This window comes from Oncorhynchus nerka, linkage group LG15 (genome assembly GCF_034236695.1).
Source record: "Oncorhynchus nerka isolate Pitt River linkage group LG15, Oner_Uvic_2.0, whole genome shotgun sequence".
Classification (NCBI taxonomy): domain Eukaryota; kingdom Metazoa; phylum Chordata; class Actinopteri; order Salmoniformes; family Salmonidae; genus Oncorhynchus; species Oncorhynchus nerka.
The window spans coordinates 18,229,014-18,253,863 of NC_088410.1; the positions used below are offsets into that span (position 1 = coordinate 18,229,014).

Consider the following 24,850-nt stretch of genomic DNA (forward strand, 5'->3'; position numbering starts at 1 on the left):
TAGCCCTAAATCGATCCACGACGGTACACGCGCATGGTTAACTAAAACAATATTTTCTTCATTTTTTAATTATGATTCTTCCTATGATTGGCATTACTGTCTAATTGTGTAATACAACTTGTATCGCTTTATTTAGCGAGCTACTGAGTCTGCGCACTAGAGAGCAATAAGGAACTCAACTATCATTCTAATAAAATCCCATGCAGAGCTTCGTGGTTGACACAAACACAACTAGGCCATTTTGAGTGATCGATTGTCATTGAGTAACTTTACCTAGCTCGATGTGCTACTAAAGGCTTCATCTAACGCCAGATCAAATCATCTCCGGGACAGGTACACAAATTGAAACTACCTAGAACTTGGAGAAAACCATGCCGAAGCCGAGCGCTTCCAAGGCGACCGGGAAGACCCGCAGGTTCATCAGTGGTGTGGTGGAAGGTGAGAGTTCTACTCGTCATCACGTCAAATGGTCTACCTACTGCAAGATGTCAATCAAATAGCGTGCTGTAGGAAAGGCCTACAAATAGTGTCTGTTTTGATTCAATGTAGTTACATTACGCCACATATTTCAGGGTATGTGTCAGATTATAATATGGTGTATTTGTAAAAACACCATATAAACTCAGCAAAAAAAGAAACGTCCTCTCACTGTCAACTGCGTTTATTTTCTAATTCTAGGAGGGCATTTTAGTTCTATTGAGACATTGTAATTGTATTAAGACATTCAAATTCCATGAGGACATTCTAGTTCTATGAAGACTTGAATTATCTGAGTACATTTTAGTTCTATGAGTACATTTAAATTCTATGAGTACATTATAGTTCTATGAGTACATTTTAGTTCTATGAGTACATTTTAGTTCTATGAGTACATTCTAGTTCTATGAGTACATTCTAGTTCTATGAGGAAATTGTAGTTCTATGAAGACATTGTAAACGCAGCAAAAAAAGAAACGTCCTCACTGTCAACTGCGTTTTATTTTCAGCAAACTAAACGTGTAAATATTTGTATGAACATAAGGTTCAACAACTGAGACATAAACTGAACAAGTTCCACAGACATGTGACTAACAGAAATTGTATAATGTGTCCCTGAACAAAGAGGGGGTCAAAATCAAAAGTAACAGTCAGTATCTGGTGTGGCCACCAGCTGCATTAAATACTGCAGTGCATCTCCTCCTCATGAACTGCACCAGATTTTCCGGTTCTTGCTGTGAGATGTTACCCCACTCTTCCACCAAGGCACTTACAAGTTCCCGGACATTTCTGGGGGGAATGGCCCTAGCCCTCACCCTCTGATCCAACAGGTCCCAGACATGCTGAATGGGATTGAGATCCGGGCTCTTCGCTGGCCATGGCAGAACACTGACATTCCTGTCTTTCAGTAAATCACACACAGAACGAGCAGTATGGCTGGAGGCATTGTCATGCTGGAGGGTCATGTCAGGATGAGTCTGCAGGAAGGGTACCACATGAGGGAGGAGGATGTCTTCCCTGTAACACACAGCGTTGAGATTGCCTGCAATGACAACAAGCTCAGTTTGATGATGCTGTGACACACCGCCCCAGACCATGACGGACCCTCCACATCCAAATCGATCCCGCTCCAGAGTACAGGCCTTGGTGTAATGCTCATTCCTTCAACAATAAACGCAAATCCGACCATCACACCTGGTGAGACAAAACCGCAACTCGTCAGTGAAGAGCACTTTGAGCCAGTCCTGTCTGGTCCAGCGACGGTGGGTTTGTGCCCATAGGTGACGTTGTTGCCGGTGATGTCTGGTGAGGACCTGCCTTTACAACAGGCCTACAAGCCCTCAGTCCAGCCTCTCTCAGCCTATTGTGGACAGTCTGAGCACTGGTGGAGGGATTGTGCATTCCTGGTGTAACTCGGGCAGTTGTTGTTGCCATCCTCTACCTGTGCAGCAGGTGTGATGTTCGGATGTACCGATCCTGTGCAGGTGTTGTTACACGTGGTCTGCCACTGCGAGGATGATCAGCTGCCCGTTCTGTCTCACTGGCCACATCTGCAGTCCTTATGCCTCCTTGGCAGCATGCCTAAGGCACGTTCACGCAGATGAGCAGGGACCCTGGGCATCTTTCTTTTGGTGTTTTTCAGAGTCAGTAGAAAGGACTCTTTAGTGTCCTAAGTTTTCATAACTGTGACCTTAATTGCCTACCGTCTATAAGCTGTTAGTGTCTTAACAACCGTTCCACAGGTGCATGTTCATGAATTGTTTATGAGTCATTGAACAAGCATGGGAAACAGTGTTTAAACTCTTTTACAATGAAGATCTGTGAAGTTATTTGGATTTTTACGAATTATCTTTGAAATACAGGGTCCTGAAAAGGGGACGTTTCTTTTTTTTGCTGAGTTTATATCAGGGATGGTAAACTCCAGTCCTGAGGGGTGAAGGGGTGTCACTATCCCCCTATCTCTAGCAAACACAGCTGATTTAAACTAATTGCATTCTAAACTGAAGACGACTATTAGTTGATCATTGGAGTCAGGTGTGTTAGCTGGGGCAAAAAGAGTGACACCAATCAGGCTCTGGAGGACGGGAGTTACCCATCCCTGATATTTACAGTACCAGTCAAAAGTTTGGACACACCTACTCATTCCAGGGTTTTTCTTAATTTTTTACTATTTTCTACATTGTAGAATAATAGTGAAGACATCAAAACTATGAAATAACACATATGGAATCATGTAGTAAGCAAAAAATTATTCAAAGCAGCCACCCGTTGCCTTGATGACAGCTTTGCTCTGTGCGCCACATTATGCCTGACAATTATATGACCTTTGCTTCACTCAGGCTTTTATGGGCGACCATGGACAACTGTAAACGTTTATATGACCTTTGCTTCACTCAGGCTTTTACGGGCGACCATGGACTATGGAACAGAGGACTGAGCTTTTCCAAAGGTAGTAAACCATTTCTAAACACACTCACCCATACTCTTTCTCTCCCTCTTCATCATCCTCTTTCTCTCCCTCTTCATCATCCTCTTTCTCTCCCTCTTCATCATCCTCTTTCTCTCCCTCTTCATCATACTCTTTCTCTCCCTCTTCATCATACTCTTTCTCTCCCTCTTCATCATACTCTTTCTCTCCCTCTTCATCATACTCTTTCTCTCCCTCTTCATCATACTCTTTCCCTCCCTCTTCATCATCCTCTTTCTCTCCCTCTTCATCATCCTCTTTCTCTCCCTCTTCATCATACTCTTTCTCTCCCTCTTCATCATACTCTTTCTCTCCCTCTTCATCATACTCTTTCTCTCCCTCTTCATCATACTCTTCATCATCCTCTTTCTCTCCCTCTTCATCATACACTTTCTCTCCCTCTTCATCATACACTTTCTCTCCCTCTTCATCATACTCTTTCTCTCCCTCTTCATCATACTCTTTCTCTCCCTCTTCATCATACTCTTTCTCTCCCTCTTCATCATACTCTTTCTCTCCCTCTTCATCACTCTTTCTCTCCCTCTTCATCATACTCTTTCTCTCCCTCTTCATCATACTCTTTCTCTCCCTCTTCTTCACAGGGAACTTATTATCCACCTTATTGCTTTCACCGATCCAGTCCTTACAGGAAGTTGTTGCTTTCACCGATCCAGTCCTTACAGGAAGTTGTTGCTTTCACCGATCCAGTCCTTACAGGAAGTTGTTCCTTTCACCGATCCAGTCCTTACAGGAAGTTGTTGCTTTCACCGATCCAGTCCTTACAGGAAGTTGTTGCTTTCACCGATCCAGTCCTTACAGGAAGTTGTTCTTTTCACCGATCCAGTCCTTACAGGAAGTTGTTGCTTTCACCGATCCAGTCCTTACAGGAAGTTGTTGCTTTCACCGATCCAGTCCTTACAGGAAGTTGTTCTTTTCACCGATCCAGTCCTTACAGGAAGTTGTTGCTTTCACCGATCCAGTCCTTACAGGAAGTTGTTGCTTTCACCGATCCAGTCCTTACAGGAAGTTGTTGCTTTCACCGATCCAGTCCTTACAGGAAGTTGTTCCTTTCACCGATCCAGTCCTTACAGGAAGTTGTTGCTTTCACCGATCCAGTCCTTACAGGAAGTTGTTGCTTTCACCGATCCAGTCCTTACAGGAAGTTGTTCTTTTCACCGATCCAGTCCTTACAGGAAGTTGTTGCTTTCACCGATCCAGTCCTTACAGGAAGTTGTTCTTTTCACCGATCCAGTCCTTACACGAAGTTGTTCCTTTCACCGATCCAGTCCTTACAGGAAGTTGTTGCTTTCACCGATCCAGTCCTTACAGGAAGTTGTTCTTTTCACCGATCCAGTCCTTACAGGAAGTTGTTGCTTTCACCGATCCAGTCCTTACAGGAAGTTGTTCTTTTCACCGATCCAGTCCTTACAGGAAGTTGTTCCTTTCACCGATCCAGTCCTTACACGAAGTTGTTCCTTTCACCGATCCAGTCCTTACAGGAAGTTGTTGCTTTCACCGATCCAGTCCTTACAGGAAGTTGTTGCTTTTACCGATCCAGTCCTTACAGGAAGTTGTTCCTTTCCCCGATCCAGTCCTTACAGGAAGTTGTTCTTTTCACCGATCCAGTCCTTACAGGAAGTTGTTCCTTAGTCTCAGTGTGTTTGTTTGTGTAGAGAGCAGAAGTGTCTCAGTGTGTTTGTGTAGAGAGCAGAAGTGTCTCAGTGTGTTTGTGTAGAGAGCAGAAGTGTCTCAGTGTGTTTGTTTGTGTAGAGAGCAGAAGTGTCTCAGTGTGTTTGTTTGTGTAGAGAGCAGAAGTGTCTCAGTGTGTTTGTGTAGAGAGCAGAAGTGTCTCAGTGTGTTTGTTTGTGTAGAGAGAAGAAGTGTCTCAGTGTGTTTGTTTGTGTAGAGAGCAGAAGTGTCTCAGTGTGTTTGTTTGTGTAGAGAGCAGAAGTGTCTCAGTGTGTTTGTTTGTGTAGGGAGAAGAAGTGTCTCAGTGTGTTTGTTTGTGTAGAGAGCAGAAGTGTCTCAGTGTGTTTGTGTAGAGAGCAGAAGTGTCTCAGTGTGTTTGTGTAGAGAGCAGAAGTGTCTCAGTGTGTTTGTGTAGAGAGCAGAAGTGTCTCAGTGTGTTTGTTTGTGTAGAGAGCAGAAGTGTCTCAGTGTGTTTGTTTGTGTAGAGAGCAGAAGTGTCTCAGTGTGTTTGTTTGTGTAGAGAGCAGAAGTGTCTCAGTGTGTTTGTGTAGAGAGCAGAAGTGTCTCAGTGTGTTTGTTTGTGTAGAGAGCAGAAGTGTCTCAGTGTGTTTGTTTGTGTAGAGAGCAGAAGTGTCTCAGTGTGTTTGTTTGTGTAGAGAGCAGAAGTGTCTCAGTGTGTTTGTTTGTGTAGAGAGCAGAAGTGTCTCAGTGTGTTTGTTTGTGTAGAGAGCAGAAGTGTCTCAGTGTGTTTGTGTAGAGAGCAGAAGTGTCTCAGTGTGTTTGTTTGTGTAGGGAGAAGAAGTGGGGTCTGAACACGTACCTCTACGCCCCTAAAGATGACTACAAACACAGAATGTACTGGAGGGACCTGTACTCACCTGAGGAGGCAGGTTAGGAGGACACAGCGTCTCACACACACACACACACACACACACACACACAGCGTTGCAAACCCCTGACCCCTGTGGCCTATCAGTACCACCTAGTTACACCCCACCCTTAGTTCAGATAAGAGACATAGTGATTGTGTTGTTGTTGTTGTGGCGTTGCCTAGGAGATGCAGCTCCATACTGTTGATATGTTGTCATGTCAGATCATCGTTGATGACCTCACTTTGACCTGAAGATCCCATTTACCTTTGATCTACTTTGATTTAATTGATCTACTTAGCAACTATCTCATTGTTGTGAAAGCCTCTGTCTCGAATGACACCATTTCCCTCAGATAGTAGAAGTAGATGGTGCACGTCTTTAGGTCGTCATTTTGAGACTTGGACAAATAAAATGTTTTCTTGTCAATCCATTTACCTGGTTAAGTGAAGTTAAAATGGTCTTTTTATTTTACTTTGACGTGGCACCCTCTTCCCTAATCTATACAGCATGTACAGGATATATAATGCACAACCTTTTACCTGGTCAAAAGTAGTGCACTATAAAGGGAATAGGGGGCCATTTGGGGTGAATCTTAATCTTCTGTTCCAGAGAAACTGGTTGCTCTGATAACTGCAGCGAAGAAGAACGGAGTGGACTTCATCTACGCCATTTCCCCTGGACTGGACATCACATTCTCCAACCCCAAAGAGGTTGCCACCCTGAAGAGGAAACTGGACCAGGTGATGTTCTAGAACCATGGTAACCTAGAACTGGACCAGGTGATGTTCTAGAACCATGGTAACCTGGAACTGGACCAGGTGATGTTCTAGAACCATGGTAACCTAGAACTGGACCAGGTGATGTTCTAGAACCATGGTAACCTGGAACTGGACCAGGTGATGTTCTAGAACCATGGTAACCTAGAACTGGACCAGGTGATGTTCTAGAACCATGGTAACCTAGAACTGGACCAGGTGATGTTCTAGAACCATGGTAACCTAGAACTGGACCAGGTGATGTTCTAGAACCATGGTAACCTGGAACTGGACCAGGTCATGTTCCAGAACCATGGTAACCTGGAACTGGACCAGGTCATGTACCAGAACCATGGTAACCTGGAACTGGACCAGGTCATGTTCCAGAACCATGGTAACCTAGAACTGGACCAGGTCATGTTCCAGAACCATGGTAACCTAGAACTGGACCAGGTGATGTTCTAGAACCATGGTAACCTATAACTGGACCAGGTGATGTTCCAGAACTATGGTAGCCTAGAACTGGATCAAGTGGGGGTATTAGAACAATGTTTAGAGAGAAAGTGTGGCCTGTGAGAAAAGCTGATTTCTCCTCCCCTCCTCTTCCAGGTGAGTGGGTTTGGCTGCAGTTCCTTCTCCCTCCTCTTCGACGACATTGAGACAGAGATGTGTCCGGCGGACAAGAAGGCATTCAGCTCGTTCGCCCACGCCCAGGTAGCTGTCACCAACGAGGTGTTCACACACCTGGGACAGCCTGACACCTTCCTCTTCTGCCCCACAGGTGAGGTCAGAGGTCACCTCAGAATCAGAATGATCTAGAATGGACAAACGGTCAGTCAGACCCATAGAAATGGAGTCAGAAGGATCTAGAATGGACGAATGGTCAGTCAGACCCATAGAAATAGAATCAGAACGATCTAGAATTCCATATCAACATTCCAATGTCAGACAACCGCACAGTGAGAAGGTCATTGTAATTAAAAGCAGTGTTCCATTACATGTTGGTTGCTGGCAGCCATATTGGACACACCCTGTTTTAAGATTCAATATAAATTATTTATTTTCTCACAATTTGCTGCTTTTTGCAAGAGTCGTCAAGGACTAGAATGTCTGTGTGTGTTGTGGTTTGTTTCAGATTACTGTGCAGCATTCTGCACTCCTAACGTCTCCCAGTCGGCCTACCTTCACACTGTGGGAGAGAACCTCCTACCTGGGATTGATGTTCTCTGGACAGGTGAGAGCAGACAGGAAGTCACATTCCTTCCTTTTGTTGTCCACCAACTATGGTCTGTTTGCTAATTTTGCTCCTGGAATGTTTCCTCGGATGAGTGAGTTTTAAGGACATTACAAAGCGCAGTGTAAAGACTATCAGGCATCCCATCTAACCCACTCTATGCTATCCTGTCCTGCAGGTCCTAAGGTGGTGTCGCACCACATCACGGTAGAGTCCATTGTAGAGGTGTCCTCCGTCCTGAAGAGGGCGCCGGTTATCTGGGACAACATCCACGCCAATGACTACGACCCCCAGAGAATCTTCATGGGACCATACAAGGTGTCTATTATTAATACTATGACCCCAGGGGATGAGACCATACAAGGTGTCTATTAATATTATGATGACTATTAATACTGTGACCCCAGAGGATGAGAAGGTGTCATATGACCCCAGAGGAAGGTGTGTATATTATTAATACTATGACCCCAGAGGATGAGACCAAACAAGGTGTCTATTAATACTGTGACCCCAGAGGATGAGACCATACAAGGTGTCTGTTACCCCAGAGGATGAGACCATACAAGGTGTCTATTATTAATACTATGACCCCAGAGGATGAGACCAAACAAGGTGTCTATTAATACTGTGACCCCAGAGGATGAGACCATACAAGGTGTCTGTTACCCCAGAGGATGAGACCATACAAGGTGTCTGTTACCCCAGAGGATGAGACCATACAAGGTGTCTATTATTAATACTATGAGACCAGAGGATGAGACCATACAAGGTGTCTATTAATACTGTGAGCCCAGGGGATGAGACCATACAAGGTGTCTATTATTAACACTATGAGACCAGAGGATGAGACCATACAAGGTGTCTGTTACCCCAGAGGATGAGACCATACAAGGTGTCTGTTACCCCAGAGGATGAGACCATACAAGGTGTCTATTATTAATACTATGAGACCAGAGGATGAGACCATACAAGGTGTCTATTAATACTGTGACCCCAGAGGATGAGACCATACAAGGTGTCTATTATTAATACTATGACCCCAGAGGATGAGACCATACAAGGTGTCTATTAATATTATGACCCCAGAGGATGAGACCATACAAGGTGTCTATTACCCCAGAGGATGAGACCATACAAGGTGTCTATTACCCCAGAGGATGAGACCATACAAGGTGTTAATTAACACTGTGACCCCAGAGGATGGGACCATACAAGGTGTCTATTATTAACACTGTGACCCCAGAGGATGGGACCATACAAGGTGTCTATTATTAACACTGTGACCCCAGAGGATGAGACCATACAAGGTGTTAATTAACACTGTGACCCCAGAGGATGAGACCATACAAGGTGTCTATTATTAACACTGTGACCCCAGAGGATGAGACCATACAAGGTGTCTATTACCCCAGAGGATGAGACCATACAAGGTGTCTATTACCCCAGAGGATGAGACCATACAAGGTTTCTGTTATTAATACTATGACCCCAGAGGATGAGACCATACAAGGTGTCTATTATTAATACTATGACCCCAGAGGATGAGACCATACAAGGTTTCTGTTATTAATACTATGACCCCAGAGGATGAGACCATACAAGGTTTCTGTTATTAATACTATGACCCCAGAGGATGAGACCATACAAGGTTTCTGTTATTAATACTATGACCCCAGAGGATGAGACCATACAAGGTGTCTATTATTAATACTATGACCCCAGAGGATGAGACCATACAAGGTTTCTGTTATTAATACTATGACCCCAGAGGATGAGACCATACAAGGTTTCTGTTATTAATACTATGACCCTAGAGGATGAGACCATACAAGGTTTCTGTTATTAATACTATGACCCTAGAGGATGAGACCATACAAGGTTTCTGTTATTAATACTATGACCCCAGAGGATGAGACCATACAAGGTGTCTATTATTAATAGACTTTTCTATTCACCTTCTATTGTGGAAGGTTTATGATAATTATTAATTGTCAATTCAACCACTATTGCTTATATAATGCACTACTATTGCACTATAAGCAGTGTTCTAGAAGCAGTGTTCTAGAAGCAGTGTTCTGTAAGCAGTGTTCTGTAAGCAGTGTTCTAAAAGCAGTGTTCTAGAAGCAGTGTTCTGTAAGCAGTGTTCTGTAAGCAGTGTTCTGTAAGCAGTGTTCTAGAAGCAGTGTTCTAGAAGCAGTGTTCTGTAAGCAGTGTTCTAGAAGCAGTGTTCTGTAAGCAGTGTTCTAGAAGCAGTGTTCTAGAAGCAGTGTTCTGTAAGCAGTGTTCTAGAAGCAGTGTTCTAGAAGCAGTGTTCTGTAAGCAGTGTTCTAGAAGCAGTGTTCTGTAAGCAGTGTTCTAGAAGCAGTGTTCTAGAAGCAGTGTTCTAGAAGCAGTGTTCTGTAAGCAGTGTTCTAGAAGCAGTGTTCTAGAAGCAGTGTTCTGTAAGCAGTGTTCTGTAAGCAGTGTTCTAGAAGCAGTGTTCTAGAAGCAGTGTTCTGTAAGCAGTGTTCTGTAAGCAGTGTTCTGTAAGCAGTGTTCTGTAAGCAGTGTTCTAGAAGCAGTGTTCTGTAAGCAGTGTTCTAGAAGCAGTGTTCTAGAAGCAGTGTTCTAGAAGCAGTGTTCTGTAAGCAGTGTTCTAGAAGCAGTGTTCTAGAAGCAGTGGTAGACAGGGAGTATGTTAATAGTAGATGTAGAATAATAGAGAAGCCCCCCCCCCCCCCAATTCGCTACATGTCTTCCTCTTCTTAGGATCGTCCCACAGACCTGATCCCCAAGCTGAGAGGGGTGCTGACCAACCCTAACTGTGAGTACCACCCTAACTTCGTGGCGATCCACACCCTGGCGACGTGGTGCCGGTCTGAAGGAGGAAGAGTAGGAGGACAGAGAGACGTGGAGATGAGTGAGTATCTATGAGGTGTTACTGTTTTACACTCCTTTTAATGTCTTATGTGAGGCAGCTTGATGTACAAGTAACCCCTGGACAGGACGCTAGTCTATCGCAGGGCCTCGGCCCCCAATCCATCCCCTGAGTGCCATGCCGAGAGGCCTCGCCCCCAGTCCATCCCCTGAGTGACATGCAGAGAGGCCTCGCCCCCAGTCCATCCCCTGAGTGCCATGCAGAGAGGCCTCGCCCCCAGTCCATCCCCTGAGTGACATGCAGAGAGGCCTCGCCCCCAGTCCATCCCCTGAGTGCCATGCAGAGAGGCCTCGCCCCAGTCCATCCCCTGAGTGCCATGCAGAGAGGCCTCGCCCCCAGTCCATCCCCTGAGTGACATGCAGAGAGGCCTCGCCCCCAGTCCATCCCCTGAGTGCCATGCAGAGAGGCCTCGCCCCCAGTCCATCCCCTGAGTGCCATGCAGAGAGGCCTCGCCCCCAGTCCATCCCCTGAGTGCCATGCAGAGAGGCCTCGCCCCCAGTCCATCCCCTGAGTGCCACGCAGAGAGGCCTCACCCCCAGTCCATCCCCTGAGTGCCATGCCGAGAGGCCTCGCCCCCAGTCCATCCCCTGAGTGACACGCAGAGAGGCCTCGCCCCCAGTCCATCCCCTGAGTGCCACGCAGAGAGGCCTCGCCCCCAGTCCATCCCCTGAGTGCCATGCCGAGAGGCCTCGCCCCCAGTCCATCCCCTGAGTGCCATGCAGAGAGGCCTCGCCCCCAGTCCATCCCCTGAGTGCCATGCAGAGAGGCCTCGCCCCAGTCCATCCCCTGAGTGACATGCAGAGAGGCCTCGCCCCAGTCCATCCCCTGAGTGCCATGCAGAGAGGCCTCGCCCCCAGTCCATCCCCTGAGTGCCACGCAGAGAGGCCTCGCCCCCAGTCCATCCCCTGAGTGACATGCAGAGAGGCCTCGCCCCCAGTCCATCCCCTGAGTGCCATGCAGAGAGGCCTCGCCCCCAGTCCATCCCCTGAGTGACATGCAGAGAGGCCTCGCCCCCAGTCCATCCCCTGAGTGCCATGCAGAGAGGCCTCGACACCCTGTTTTAGTTTTTGCTATGACTCAACCTGGGGGATCAAACCCCCAACCTTCCAATCTTAGGATGAACCACAATGCCAATGAGTTAAATTAGCCCTAAACTATGTCATCGCCCCAGCAGGTGGTGATGATGATGAGGCAGGCTCAGACCCCTGCTACAGCCCCAAGAGAGCCCTCACCCTGGCCCTGACTGACTGGCTACAGGAGTTCCTCAGCACGGACCAGCCTGGAGGTACAGAGGGGAAAGATGACCAACCAAGAGGGCAGCTTCAACATTCAATTCAATACAACTTTATTTATCCCCTCGTGGGCAAACACATGAAAACCACACAAAAACAACACATCCTCGTCTCCATGAGGACCGTGATTCCAGATCCACTTTTTAATTACATCTACTCATTGTGACGAGATAAAACGGATGAATTAACTCTCTGGCTGTCGTCTTCACCTCAGGCCCTCGACCTCTGAACCCCACCCACCTGAAGAAAGAGTCCTCTGACGAGGAGCCCATGCAGACTGACGTGGGAGACCCCGTGTACGTGCCAGGTTCTGGGGACAACCCCCTGTTCACAGCAGAACCCCTGACCCTGGACGATCTCCAGCTCCTCTCAGAACTGTTCTACCTGCCGTATGAACACGGTTCTACTGCTAGAACCATGCTGACGGAACTGGACTGGCTGAAAGCACACAGAGAAGCAGTGGGAGAGGCAGAGACTGAGCTGGTGAGGAGTGTGTGTGTGTTGGGACTGAGATGGTGAGGAGTGTGTGTGTGTTGGGACTGAGATGGTGAGGAGTGTGTGTGTTGGGACTGAGATGGTGAGGAGTGTGTGTGTTGGGACTGAGATGGTGAGGAGTGTGTGTGTTGGGACTGAGATGGTGAGGAGTGTGTGTGTGTTGGGACTGAGATGGTGAGGAGTGTGTGTGTTGGGACTGAGATGGTGAGGAGTGTGTGTGTTGGGACTGAGATGGTGAGGAGTGTGTGTGTGTGTGTGTTGGGACTGAGATGGTGAGGAGTGTGTGTGTTGGGACTGAGATGGTGAGGAGTGTGTGTGTTGGGACTGAGATGGTGAGGAGTGTGTGTGTTGGGACTGGACTGAGATGGTGAGGAGTGTGTGTGTTGGGACTGAGCTGGTGAGGAGTGTGTGTGTGTTGGGACTGAGCTGGTGAGGAGTGTGTGTGTGTTGGGACTGAGATGGTGAGGAGTGTGTGTGTGTTGGGACTGGGATGGTGAGGAGTGTGTGTGTGTTGGGACTGAGATGGTGAGGAGTGTGTGTGTGTTGGGACTGAGATGGTGAGGAGTGTGTGTGTTGGGACTGAGATGGTGAGGAGTGTGTGTGTGTGTTGGGACTGGGATGGTGAGGAGTGTGTGTGTGTTGGGACTGAGATGGTGAGGAGTGTGTGTGTTGGGACTGAGATGGTGAGGAGTGTGTGTGTTGGGACTGAGATGGTGAGGAGTGTGTGTGTTGGGACTGAGATGGTGAGGAGTGTGTGTGTTGGGACTGAGATGGTGAGGAGTGTGTGTGTTGGGACTGAGATGGTGAGGAGTGTGTGTGTTGGGACTGGGATGGTGAGGAGTGTGTGTGTGTTGGGACTGGGATGGTGAGGAGTGTGTGTGTGTTGGGACTGAGATGGTGAGGAGTGTGTGTGTTGGGACTGAGATGGTGAGGAGTGTGTGTGTGTGTTGGGACTGAGATGGTGAGGAGTGTGTGTGTGTGTGTTGGGACTGGACTGAGATGGTGAGGAGTGTGTGTGTTGGGACTGAGCTGGTGAGGAGTGTGTGTGTGTTGGGACTGAGCTGGTGAGGAGTGTGTGTGTGTGTTGGGACTGAGATGGTGAGGAGTGTGTGTGTGTTGGGACTGGGATGGTGAGGAGTGTGTGTGTGTTGGGACTGAGATGGTGAGGAGTGTGTGTGTTGGGACTGAGATGGTGAGGAGTGTGTGTGTGTGTTGGGACTGAGATGGTGAGGAGTGTGTGTGTGTGTTGGGACTGGGATGGTGAGGAGTGTGTGTGTTGGGACTGAGATGGTGAGGAGTGTGTGTGTTGGGACTGAGATGGTGAGGAGTGTGTGTGTTGGGACTGGGATGGTGAGGAGTGTGTGTGTGTTGGGACTGGGATGGTGAGGAGTGTGTGTGTGTTGGGACTGAGATGGTGAGGAGTGTGTGTGTGTGTGTGTTGGGACTGAGATGGTGAGGAGTGTGTGTGTGTGTTGGGACTGAGATGGTGTGTGTGTGTGTGTGTGTGTGTGTGTGTGTGTGTGTGTGTGTGTGTGTGTTGGGACTGAGATGGTGAGGAGTGTGTGTGTTGGGACTGAGATGGTGAGGAGTGTGTGTGTTGGGACTGAGATGGTGAGGAGTGTGTGTGTGTGTTGGGACTGAGATGGTGAGGAGTGTGTGTGTGTGTTGGGACTGAGATGGTGAGGAGTGTGTGTGTGTGTGTGTTGGGACTGAGATGGTGAGGAGTGTGTGTGATGGGACTGAGATGGTGAGGAGTGTGTGTGTTGGGACTGAGATGGTGAGTGTGTGTGTTGGGACTGAGATGGTGAGGAGTGTGTGTGTTGGGACTGAGATGGTGAGGAGTGTGTGTGTTGGGACTGAGATGGTGAGGAGTGTGTGTGTTGGGACTGAGATGGTGAGGAGTGTGTGTGTTGGGACTGAGATGGTGAGGAGTGTGTGTGTGTGTTGGGACTGAGATGGTGAGGAGTGTGTGTGTGTGTTGGGACTGAGATGGTGAGTGTGTGTGTGTGTTGGGGAGATGGTGTGTGTGTGTTGGGACTGAGATGGTGAGGAGTGTGTGTGTGTTGGGACTGAGATGGTGAGGAGTGTGTGTGTGTTGGGACTGAGATGGTGAGGAGTGTGTGTGTGTGTTGGGACTGAGATGGTGAGGAGTGTGTGTGTGGGTTGGGACTGAGATGGTGAGGAGTGTGTGTGTTGGGACTGAGATGGTGAGGAGTGTGTGTGTTGGGACTGAGATGGTGAGGAGTGTGTGTGTGTGTTGGGACTGAGATGGTGAGGAGTGTGTGTGTGTGTTGGGACTGAGATGGTGAGGAGTGTGTGTGTGTGTTGGGACTGAGATGGTGAGGAGTGTGTGTGTGTGTTGGGACTGAGATGGTGAGGAGTGTGTGTGTGTTGGGACTGAGATGGTGAGGAGTGTGTGTGTGTTGGGACTGAGATGGTGAGGAGTGTGTGTGTGTTGGGACTGAGATGGTGAGGAGTGTGTGTGTGTTGGGACTGAGATGGTGAGGAGTGTGTGTGTGTGTTGGGACTGAGATGGTGAGGAGTGTGTGTGTGTGTTGGGACTGAGATGGTGAGGAGTGTGTGTGTGTGTTGGGACTGAGATGGTGAGGAGTGTGTGTGTTGGGACTGAGATGGTGTGTTGGGGAGTGTGTGTGTTGGGACTGAGATGGTGAGGAGTGTGTGTGTGTTGGGACTGAGATGGTGAGGAGTGTGTGTGTGTGTGTTGGGACTGAGATGGTGTGTGTGTGTGTGTTGGGACTGAGATGGTGAGGAGTGTGTGTGTTGGGACTGAGATGGTGAGGAGTGTGTGTGTTGGGACTGAGATGGTGAGGAGTGTGTGTGTGTTGGGACTGAGATGGTGAGGAGTGTGTGTGTGTTGGGACTGAGATGGTGAGGAGTGTGTGTGTTGGGACTGAGATGGTGAGGAGTGTGTGTGTTGGGACTGAGATGGTGAGGAGTGTGTGTGTTGGGACTGAGATGGTGAGGAGTGTGTGTGTGTTGGGACTGAGATGGTGAGGAGTGTGTGTGTTGGGACTGAACTGGCTGAAGGGACTCAGAGGCAGTGTGGGATATAGAGATAAATACTGAGTGGGACTCAATCAATGTAATAATTTAAGTATCTTTATTGATGTGGAAATTGTAAGAACTTACATGGACAACTCTCTAACACACATACACACTCTCTCTTTCTCACTAACTCACTCTCTCTGTCTCTATGTATCTCTCTCTCTATGTATCTCTCTCTGTCTCTATGTATCTCTCTCTCTGTCTCTATGTATCTCTCTCTGTCTCTATGTATCTCTCTCTCTATGTATCTCTCTCTGTCTCTATGTATCTCTCTCTCTGTCTCTATGTATCTCTCTCTGTCTCTATGTATCTCTCTCTATGTATCTCTCTCTGTCTCTATGTATCTCTCTCTCTGTATCTCTCTCTCTGTCTCTATGTATCTCTCTCTCTGTCTCTATGTATCTCTCTCTGTCTCGATGTATCTCTCTCTATGTATCTCTCTCTGTCTCTATGTATCTCTCTCTGTCTCTATGTATCTCTCTCTCTGTCTCTATGTATCTCTCTCTCTGTCTCTATGTATCTCTCTCTCTGTCTCTATGTATCTCTCTCTCTGTATCTCTCTGTATCTCTCTCTGTCTCTCTGTATCTCTCTCTGTCTCTATGTATCTCTCTGTCTCTATGTATCTCTCTCTGTCTCTATGTATCTCTCTCTCTGTCTCTATGTATCTCTCTCTCTGTCTCTATGTATCTCTGTCTCTATGCATCTCTCTCTCTCTGTCTCTATGTATCTCTCTCTCTGTCTCTATGTATCTCTCTCTCTGTGTATCTCTCTCTCTGTCTCTATGTATCTCTCTATGCATCTCTCTCTCTCTATGTATCTCTCTCTCTCTGTCTCTATGTATCTCTTTCTCTGTCTCTATGTATCTCTCTCTCTATCTCTGTCTCTCTCTCTCTGTCTCTATGTATCTCTCTCTCTATCTCTGTCTCTCTCTCTCTGTCTCTATGTATCTCTCTCTCTGTCTCTATGTATCTCTCTCTCTGTCTCTATGTATCTCTGTCTCTATGTATCTCTTTCTCTGTCTATGTATCTCTCTCTCTGTCTATGTATCTCTCTCTATGTATCTCTCTCTATGTATCTCTCTCTCTGTCTCTATGTATCTCTCTCTCTGTCTCTATGTATCTCTCTCTCTGTCTCTATGTATCTCTCTCTATGTCTCTATGTATCTCTCTCTGTCTCTATGTATCTCTCTCTCTCTGTCTCTATGTATCTCTCTCTCTCTATGTATCTCTCTCTGTGTATCTCTCTCTCTGTCTCTATGTATCTCTCTATGCATCTCTCTCTCTCTCTATGTATCTCTCTCTGTCTCTATGTATCTCTCTCTCTGTCTCTATGTATCTCTCTGTCTCCATGTATCTCTCTCTCTGTGTATCTCTATCTCTCTGTATCTCTCTCTGTCTCCATGTATCTCTCTCTCTGTCTCTATGTATCTCTCTCTCTGTCTCTATGTATCTCTCTCTCTCTGTCTCTATGTATCTCTATGTATCTCTCTCTCTGTCTCTATGTATCTCTATGTATCTCTCTCTGTGTCTCTATGTATCTCTCTCTCTGTCTCTATGTATCTCTCTCTCTGTCTCTATGTATCTCTCTCTCTCTGTCTCTATGTATCTCTCTCTCTCTGTCTCTATGTATCTCTATGTATCTCTCTCTCTGTCTCTATGTATCTCTCTCTCTCTGTCTCTATGTATCTCTCCCTCTCTGTCTTTATGTATCTCTCTCTGTCTCCATTTATCTCTCTCTCTATGTATCTCTCTCTGTCTCTATGTATCTCTCTCTCTGTCTCTATGTATCTCTCTCTCTATGTCTCTATACATCTCTCTCTGTCTCCATGCATCTCTCTCTCTATGTATCTCTCTCTCTCTGTCTCTATGTATCTCTCTCTCTCTGTCTCTATGTATCTCTCTCTGTCTCCATTTATCTCTCTCTGTCTCTATGTATCTCTCTCTCTCTGTCTCTATGTATCTCTCTCTGTCTCCATTTATCTCTCTCTCTATGTATCTCTCTCTGTCTCTATATATCTCTCTCTCTCTGTCTCTATACATCTCTCTCTGTCTCCATGTATCTCTCTCTCTATGTATCTCTCTCTGTCTCTATATATCTCTCTCTCTCTGTCTCTATATATCTCTCTCTGTCTCCATGTATCTCTCGGCCTCCTCTCTCCCTCTCTACAGACAGCAGAGTGGCGTTCCAGGGCGAAGTGTTTTGACGTGATGTGTGTTGCTGTGTTTACCATGTTTAACCGCCTGTCCAACGCCCCCAACCGGAGCATCCTCTACGACCTCTACAACTACATCTGTGACATCAAGAGTGGTGTCACCCTGGCCCGCGCCTACGTCAAACAATTGGGTACAACAGGGGCAGGGGGGGGGGATAGTGTGCGCGTGAGACGCATGAAGCGGCGCCGCCAAACAATTAAGTACAACGGGTGGGGAGGGGGGGAGAGACCCATATAGGTCAGTGCGTTGTTGTGTAGGTTGGTGCGTTGTTGTGTAGGTCGGTGCGTTGTTGTATGGTGTGGTACAAGGAGCTGTATGCAGTAGGCAATAAGCATACAGGTTGATGTATCATTTACATGTAATACTGTTTGTGTCCACAGGGGGGCAGAGTAGGCCCTCAGCCCAGGTGATGACTGACGACCCAGAGCCCTGGGGGTTTAGAGGGGGTCTCTCCGGGGAGTTCCAGGTACGGCGCTAACCCCCAACATCCACCCCTTTAACCCCCATCATCCACCCCTTTAACCCCATCACCCCTTTAACCCCCATAGCCCACCGCTTTTTAACCCCCATCATCCACCCCTTTAACCCCATCACCCCTTTAACCCCCATATCATCCACCCCTTTAACCCCCATATCATCCACTCCTTTAACCCCCATATACCACCCCTTTAACCCCCATCACCCACCCCTTTAACCCCCATCACCCCTTTAACCCCCATCATCCACCCCTTTAACCCCCATAGCCCACCCCTTTAACCCCCATCATCCACCCCTTTAACCCCATCATCCACCCTTTAACCCCATCATCCACCCCTTTAACCCCCATCACCCCTTTAACCCCCATCATCCACCCCTTTAACCCCCATCATCCACCCCTTTAACCCCATCATCCACCCCTTTAACCCCCATAGCCCACCGCTTTTTAACCCCATCACCCCTTTAACCCCATCACCCCTTTAACCCCCATATCCCACCCTTTAACCCCCATCATCCACCCCTTTAACCCCCATAGCCCACCGCTTTTAACCCCATCACCCCTTTAACCCCATCACCCCTTTAACCCCATATCCCACCCCTTTAACCCCCATATCCCACCCCTTTAACCCCCATATCCCACCCCTTTAACCCCCATATCCCACCCCTTTAACCCCATATCCCACCCCTTTAACCCCCATATCCCACCCCTTTAACCCCATATCCCACCCCTTTAACCCCATATCCCACCCCTTTAACCCCATATCCCACCCCTTTAACCCCATATCCCACCCCTTTAACCCCATAATCCACCCCTTTAACCCCCATATCCCACCCCTTTAACCCCATATCCCACCCCTTTAACCCCATAATCCACCCCTTTAACCCCCATATCCCCTTTGATGAGATGACTGGAATTATTTTGTATGCCTCTTACATCTCAATCGGTCAACAGAGTCATTGCATCAACATTGGTAATAAATTCTGCAGTCAAACTTTTTTAAATGTAAATATGTCATCTAAAATTGTTACTGGATGTGTGCAACAAAAGTTCAACATTCACCTTTTGCTACTATTTGTGTCAAGTCTACAAGTACAATGTGATGCACAACACAGAACACACTACAACTGTGTGTTCTTCTGCTGCCACATTCACATCACAGATCAACACTCAAACAATGACAAGCCACACACACACACACACACACACACAGGGGATCACAGACAACCATCTAGACAGAGCCATTGATCTCTCAGGCATAAAGAGATCTTTGACTTGGTACTGGCTGGTTGATGACAATAGTATTGCTGTTGTTTGTTGTTGTTCAGAGAATGCTGCCTTGCCATGGTAACAGAGATCTGTTCCGTCACCCTCCTATGACATCAGTGTATTCTATACGACCCTTCTGCCCAGAAGACAAGGTTAGTTATTTCAATATATCTAGAACTGACTCTAACATATCTATTAAAATATACGAGACGTGTGGGCCGACTGGGAATGGAAACCAGGTCTTCTGAGTGGTTTGCCATAAGACTGTGTTAGCCCACTGAGCGAAAGCCTGTATAGAGCACCACAGTGGACACGTCATCATTCCCATAAAACCTAGCAGTCAAACAGGGAAATGGTTCCAAATGTTTTTCCTCCATTCATTTTTCCCACAGGGGATTTTAGAAACACTTAATAAGGGCTGTGTTTCATGTAGACTTACCTTGGCGTGATGTTTTGATAACTATAAAGCTCTCTCGGGCAAGGTGACTTTTATCAATATATTCATCACTATTTACTCTGATTCGAAAATGCTAATTAGCATCAAAGTAGACATCATGCAGACTACAAATCCCTGCAAGCTCCTGCACATCATCTCTAGTTGACACCTTTGCTAACAGGTTTTGTGTCAATTTAAAACTTGCACAAGACAGTTCACAGAATTGTCCATATAAAGAGCTTTAGTCAATTTATTAATTACTACATCGATTCAGCAGTCTCGTCTATATCATGGCATTTGTAGTTCTGTTTGATAGCCACATTAGCATGATATTTTTTGGAGGTTAATACTGGCGAATATATTGATAGGTCACCTTGTCTGATGGGGGGGGGGTTACATGGTTATCAGAACGTCACGCCAGGGTAAACCTACACAAAACACAGCACTTATTTTAAGTGTTTCTAAAATCCCTTATGGGAAAAATGGATGATGCTAGGTTTTATGGGTATTCTGACTCATACTGTGGTACTTTGTTGTTTTAATAATTATTCTAATATGACTCGCGCGTTTCATTCTCATTGATAAGCTAGCTGATGCATGAAGAAGCTAACGCGTGTAGTTATAAGCTAGCTGATGCATGAAGAAGTTAACGCGTGTAGTTATAAGCTAGCTGGTGCATGAAGAAGCTAACGCGTGTAGTTAGAAGCTAGCTGATGCATGAAGAAGCTAACGCATGTAGTTAGAAGCTAGCTGATGCATGAAGAAGCTAACGCGTGTAGTTATAAGCTAGCTGATGCATGAAGAAGCTAATGCGTGTAGTTATAAGCTAGCTGATGCATGAAGAAGCTAACGCGTGTAGTTAGAAGCTAGCTGATGCATGAAGAAGCTAACGCGTGTAGTTAGAAGCTAGCTGATGCATGAAGAAGCTAGCGCGTGTAGTTATAAGCTAGCTGATGCATGAAGACGCTAACGTGTGTAGTTAGAAGCTAGCTGATGCATGAAGAAGCTAACGCGTGAAGTTATAAGCTAGCTGATGCATGAAGAAGCTAACGCGTGTAGTTATACGCTAGCTGATGCATGAAGAAGCTAACGTGTGTAGTTATAAGCTAGCTGATGCATGAAGAAGCTAACGCGTGTAGTTAGAAGCTAGCTGATGCATGAAGAAGCTAACGCGTGTAGTTAGAAGCTAGCTGATGCATGAAGAAGCTAACGCGTGTAGTTAGAAGCTAGCTGATGCATGAAGAAGCTAGCGCGTGTAGTTAAGCTAGCTGATGCATGAAGACGCTAACGTGTGTAGTTAGAAGCTAGCTGATGCATGAAGAAGCTAACGCGTGAAGTTATAAGCTAGCTGATGCATGAAGAAGCTAACGCGTGTAATTATACGCTAGCTGATGCATGAAGAAGCTAACGTGTGTAGTTAGAAGCTAGCTGATGCATGAGGAAGCTAACGCGTGTAGTTATAAGCTAGCTGATGCATGAAGAAGCTAACGCGTGTAGTTATAAGCTAGCTGATGCATGAAGAAGCTAACGCGTGTAGTTATAAGCTAGCTGATGCATGAAGACGCTAACGCGTGTAGTTATAAGCTAGCTGATGCATGAAGAAGCTAACGCGTGAAGTTATAAGCTAGCTGATGCATGAAGAAGCTAACGCGTGTAGTTAGAAGCTAGCTGATGCATGAAGAAGCTAACGCGTGAAGTTATAAGCTAGCTGATGCATGAAGAAGCTAACGCGTGTAGTTATAAGTGTAGTTATAAGCTAGCTGATGCATGAAGACGCTAACGCGTGTAGTTATAAGCTAGCTGATGCATGAAGAAGCTAACGCGTGAAGTTATAAGCTAGCTGATGCATGAAGAAGCTAACGCGTGTAGTTAGAAGCTAGCTGATGCATGAAGACGCTAACGTGTGTAGTTAGAAGCTAGCTGATGCATGAAGAAGCTAACGCGTGAAGTTATAAGCTAGCTGATGCATGAAGAAGCTAACGCGTGTAGTTATACGCTAGCTGATGCATGAAGAAGCTAACGTGTGTAGTTATAAGCTAGCTGATGCATGAAGAAGCTAACGCGTGTAGTTAGAAGCTAGCTGATGCATGAGGAAGCTAACGCGTGTAGTTATAAGCTAGCTGATGCATGAAGAAGCTAACGCGTGTAGTTATAAGCTAGCGCGGGCGTTAGGTTTGGTTCAAACCACCTCTGTAATACGTGAGGCATGTATCGGCTAGCTGACATCTTTATTGATTTTGTCTTTATAACATCTCTGTTGTTTCAGACTGAGATACAGAAGATCCACATGGAGATGCAGAGAGGAGAGGCCAAGGCTCCTGCAGCAGCACTACCTGCTCTGATCAGTGATGGGTGAGTGTGTGTGTGTGTACAGCATGACTCCCCAATGATCCACTCTGGACAGTCTCTGATCAGTGATGGGTGAGAGTGTGTGTGTGTACAGCATGACTCCCCAATGATCCACTCTGGACAGTCTCTGATCAGTGATGGGTGAGAGAGTGCGTGTGTACAGCATGACTCCCCAATGATCCACTCTGGACAGTCTCTGATCAGTGATGGGTGAGAGTGTGTGTGTGTGTACAGCATGACACCCCAATGATCCACTCTGGACAGTCTCTGATCAGTGATGGGTGAGAGAGTGTGTGTGTACAGCATGACTCCCCAATGATCCACTCTGGACAGTCTCTGATCAGTGATGGGTGAGAGTGTGTGTGTGTGTACAGCATGACACCCCAATGATCCACTCTGGACAGTCTGATCAGTGATGGGTGAGAGTGTGTGTGTACAGCATGACTCCCCAATGATCCACTCTGGACAGTCTCTGATCAGTGATGGGTGAGAGTGTGTGTGTACAGCATGACTCCCCAATGATCCACTCTGGACAGTCTCTGATCAGTGATGGGTGAGAGTGTGTGTGTACAGCATGACTCCCCAATGATCCACTCTGGACAGTCTCTGATCAGTGTTGGGTGAGAGAGTGTGTGTGTCAGCATGACACCCCAATGATCCACTCTGGACAGTCTGATCAGTGATGGGTGAGAGAGTGTGTGTACAGCATGACTCCCCAATGATCCACTCTGGACAGTCTGATCAGCCAGTAGTTTTTGTGCTTCAGTATCTGACTGTGCCTTCAGTCTAGACGTCCAGTATGTAATGTCCCAGCGTACCTCTCCCCCTCCCCAGGCTAGCAGGAGGGCAGCTGTCCCCCTCCCCAAACTGTGGTCTGGTTCTAGAGGATGAGAGGGGGGTGTGTGGGTACGCCCTGGGCCTCACTGACGCCACAGCAGCTGCACTGAACAACCAGGTAACTGCTAGGTTCCTACGGGACAATCACACACTGGAATATGACTTGGTCTTGTTGGAATCATTGACCCCAACATTATTCTGTCTCTCTGTATTACTTCATATGTCTTGTTGGAATCATTGACCCCAACATTATTCTATATGGTTGTAGTTCTGTCTCTGTATTACTTCATATGTTTTGTTGGAACATTGACCCCAACATTATTCTATATGGTTGTAGTTCTGTCTCTGTATTACTTCGTGTTTTGTATGAAGTTCCTTGACTCTGAAAATACGACTTGATCTTTTCTCCCCGTCCGTCTTGTAGAGGACGTTGCCAGGAGACTTCCCTTCCTTGGTAACCATGCAGCTCCAACCCCGGGTTACAGACCCCGCCCCCGCCAGGCGTATGATTGGCAGCCTGCTCTCGTTGATGAAGACCAGTGGTGAGTTGTTAACTTGTATATTATGGTGCACCTGCACAGTGGGTTTCTGGTCACTGTTGGACTGAGCCTAGAGCAGGACTCTCCAACCCTGTTCCTGGAGAGATACCCTCCTGGAGGTTCACTCCAACCCTGTTCCTGGAGAGAGACCCTCCTGGAGGTTCACTCCAACCCTGTTCCTGGAGAGAGACCCTCCTGGAGGTTCACTCCAACCCTGTTCCTGGAGAGAGACCCTCCTGGAGGTTCACTCCAACCCCTGTTGTAACTAAGCTGATCAACCAGCTAATTATTAGAATCAGGTGCACTAGATTAGGGTTGGAGTGAACCTACAGGAGTATCTCTCCTGGACCAGGGTTGGAGTGAAGCTACAGGAGTATCTCTCCTGGAACAGGGTTGGAGTGAACCTACAGGAGTATCTCTCCTGGAACAGGGTTGGAGTGAACCTACAGGACTGTAGTTCTCCAGTAACAGGGTTGGAGTGAACCTACAGGACTGTAGTTCTCCAGTAACAGGGTTGGAGTGAACCTACAGGAGTATCTCTCCTGGAACAGGGTTGGAGTGAACCTACAGGAGTATCTCTCCTGGACCAGGGTTGGAGTGAAGCTACAGGACTGTAGTTCTCCAGTAACAGGGTTGGAGAACCCTGGCTTAGTGTGATGGCTGCTATGCAGCGTGATGATGTCAGAGTTCAACAATACCTTTGACCCATTAGTAATCAGACCGGGGTTCAAGCACTTTCAGCTTTTGCTTTAGAGGTGGGGAATTGACTATTGGCACAATATAAAGTAGGACTCAGACACATCTGATCCATTTCTGGATAAAGTAACTATGCCAGATGGTGCTTCTCTCCCTGATGACATAGGACTGGATTATCAGAACTAACACACATCTATATTCAGAATGAGGTGCATCGTTCAGTTTGTTCCTCACATTCTCCCCCCTCGTCATTTGACTGTAGTTATCTGAATCTCTCTCCCCTACAGGGTCCAGAGGTGTGTTCTGTGAGCTGAGGCAGGGTGACAGGAGGATGTTTGACTTCTACTCTAAACTGGGCTCCTTCACAACGCTCAAAATAGCGGGGCTGCCTCAGGACGTCGTCGCCATGGGAACCAGCTTGTAAACTTGCCACCACATTTGCACTACTACATCGTCAGGTTTTTAAAATGACCTTTTGGAGAACCGGGACGAGAACGTTTGATTAATTCAGCTGCTTATGATGGCCATGTGTCAATCAATTACTATAGGATGATGTGTGAGATGTATCTGATCAAGTTTGTCAATGGGATCCACATTGTTTGACTGAGTATTTGTGGAACGAATCTTTGTAAATTCCGTCTTTACATATTGAAGTGAATGATTGACGCATTTATATCAGCCTGTAAGAGGATCTAACTCATGTACTGTATCTGTTGATCAATAAAGATTTGAAAAATTTGAATGTGTGTGACCCATGTTTTCTGTGGTAAG

The 24,850-nt window shown here is 46.8% G+C and overlaps 1 protein-coding gene across 2 annotated transcripts; it reads left to right on the forward strand.

The window, feature by feature from the left end:
- The first annotated feature begins 5 nt into the window (after nucleotides 1–5).
- Nucleotides 6–24,821, forward strand: ogal (O-GlcNAcase like). Of its 2 annotated transcripts, none has more exons than XM_065001166.1 (17): nucleotides 6–438; nucleotides 2,875–2,926; nucleotides 5,426–5,523; nucleotides 6,115–6,245; nucleotides 6,870–7,041; nucleotides 7,396–7,494; nucleotides 7,673–7,812; nucleotides 10,243–10,393; nucleotides 11,583–11,696; nucleotides 11,918–12,186; nucleotides 17,434–17,608; nucleotides 17,859–17,944; nucleotides 19,282–19,374; nucleotides 21,925–22,010; nucleotides 22,842–22,962; nucleotides 23,269–23,386; nucleotides 24,367–24,821. In XM_065001166.1, the coding sequence occupies exons 1-17, from the start codon at nucleotides 372–374 to the stop codon at nucleotides 24,501–24,503; spliced, it is 2,109 nt and encodes a 702-aa protein (XP_064857238.1). In that variant the 5' UTR covers nucleotides 6–371; the 3' UTR covers nucleotides 24,504–24,821. The 2 variants fall into 2 exon arrangements, with proteins under 2 accessions (XP_064857238.1, XP_064857239.1); XM_065001167.1 differs by having other exon boundaries at nucleotides 7–438; nucleotides 11,586–11,696.
- The last annotated feature ends 29 nt before the right edge of the window (nucleotides 24,822–24,850 follow it).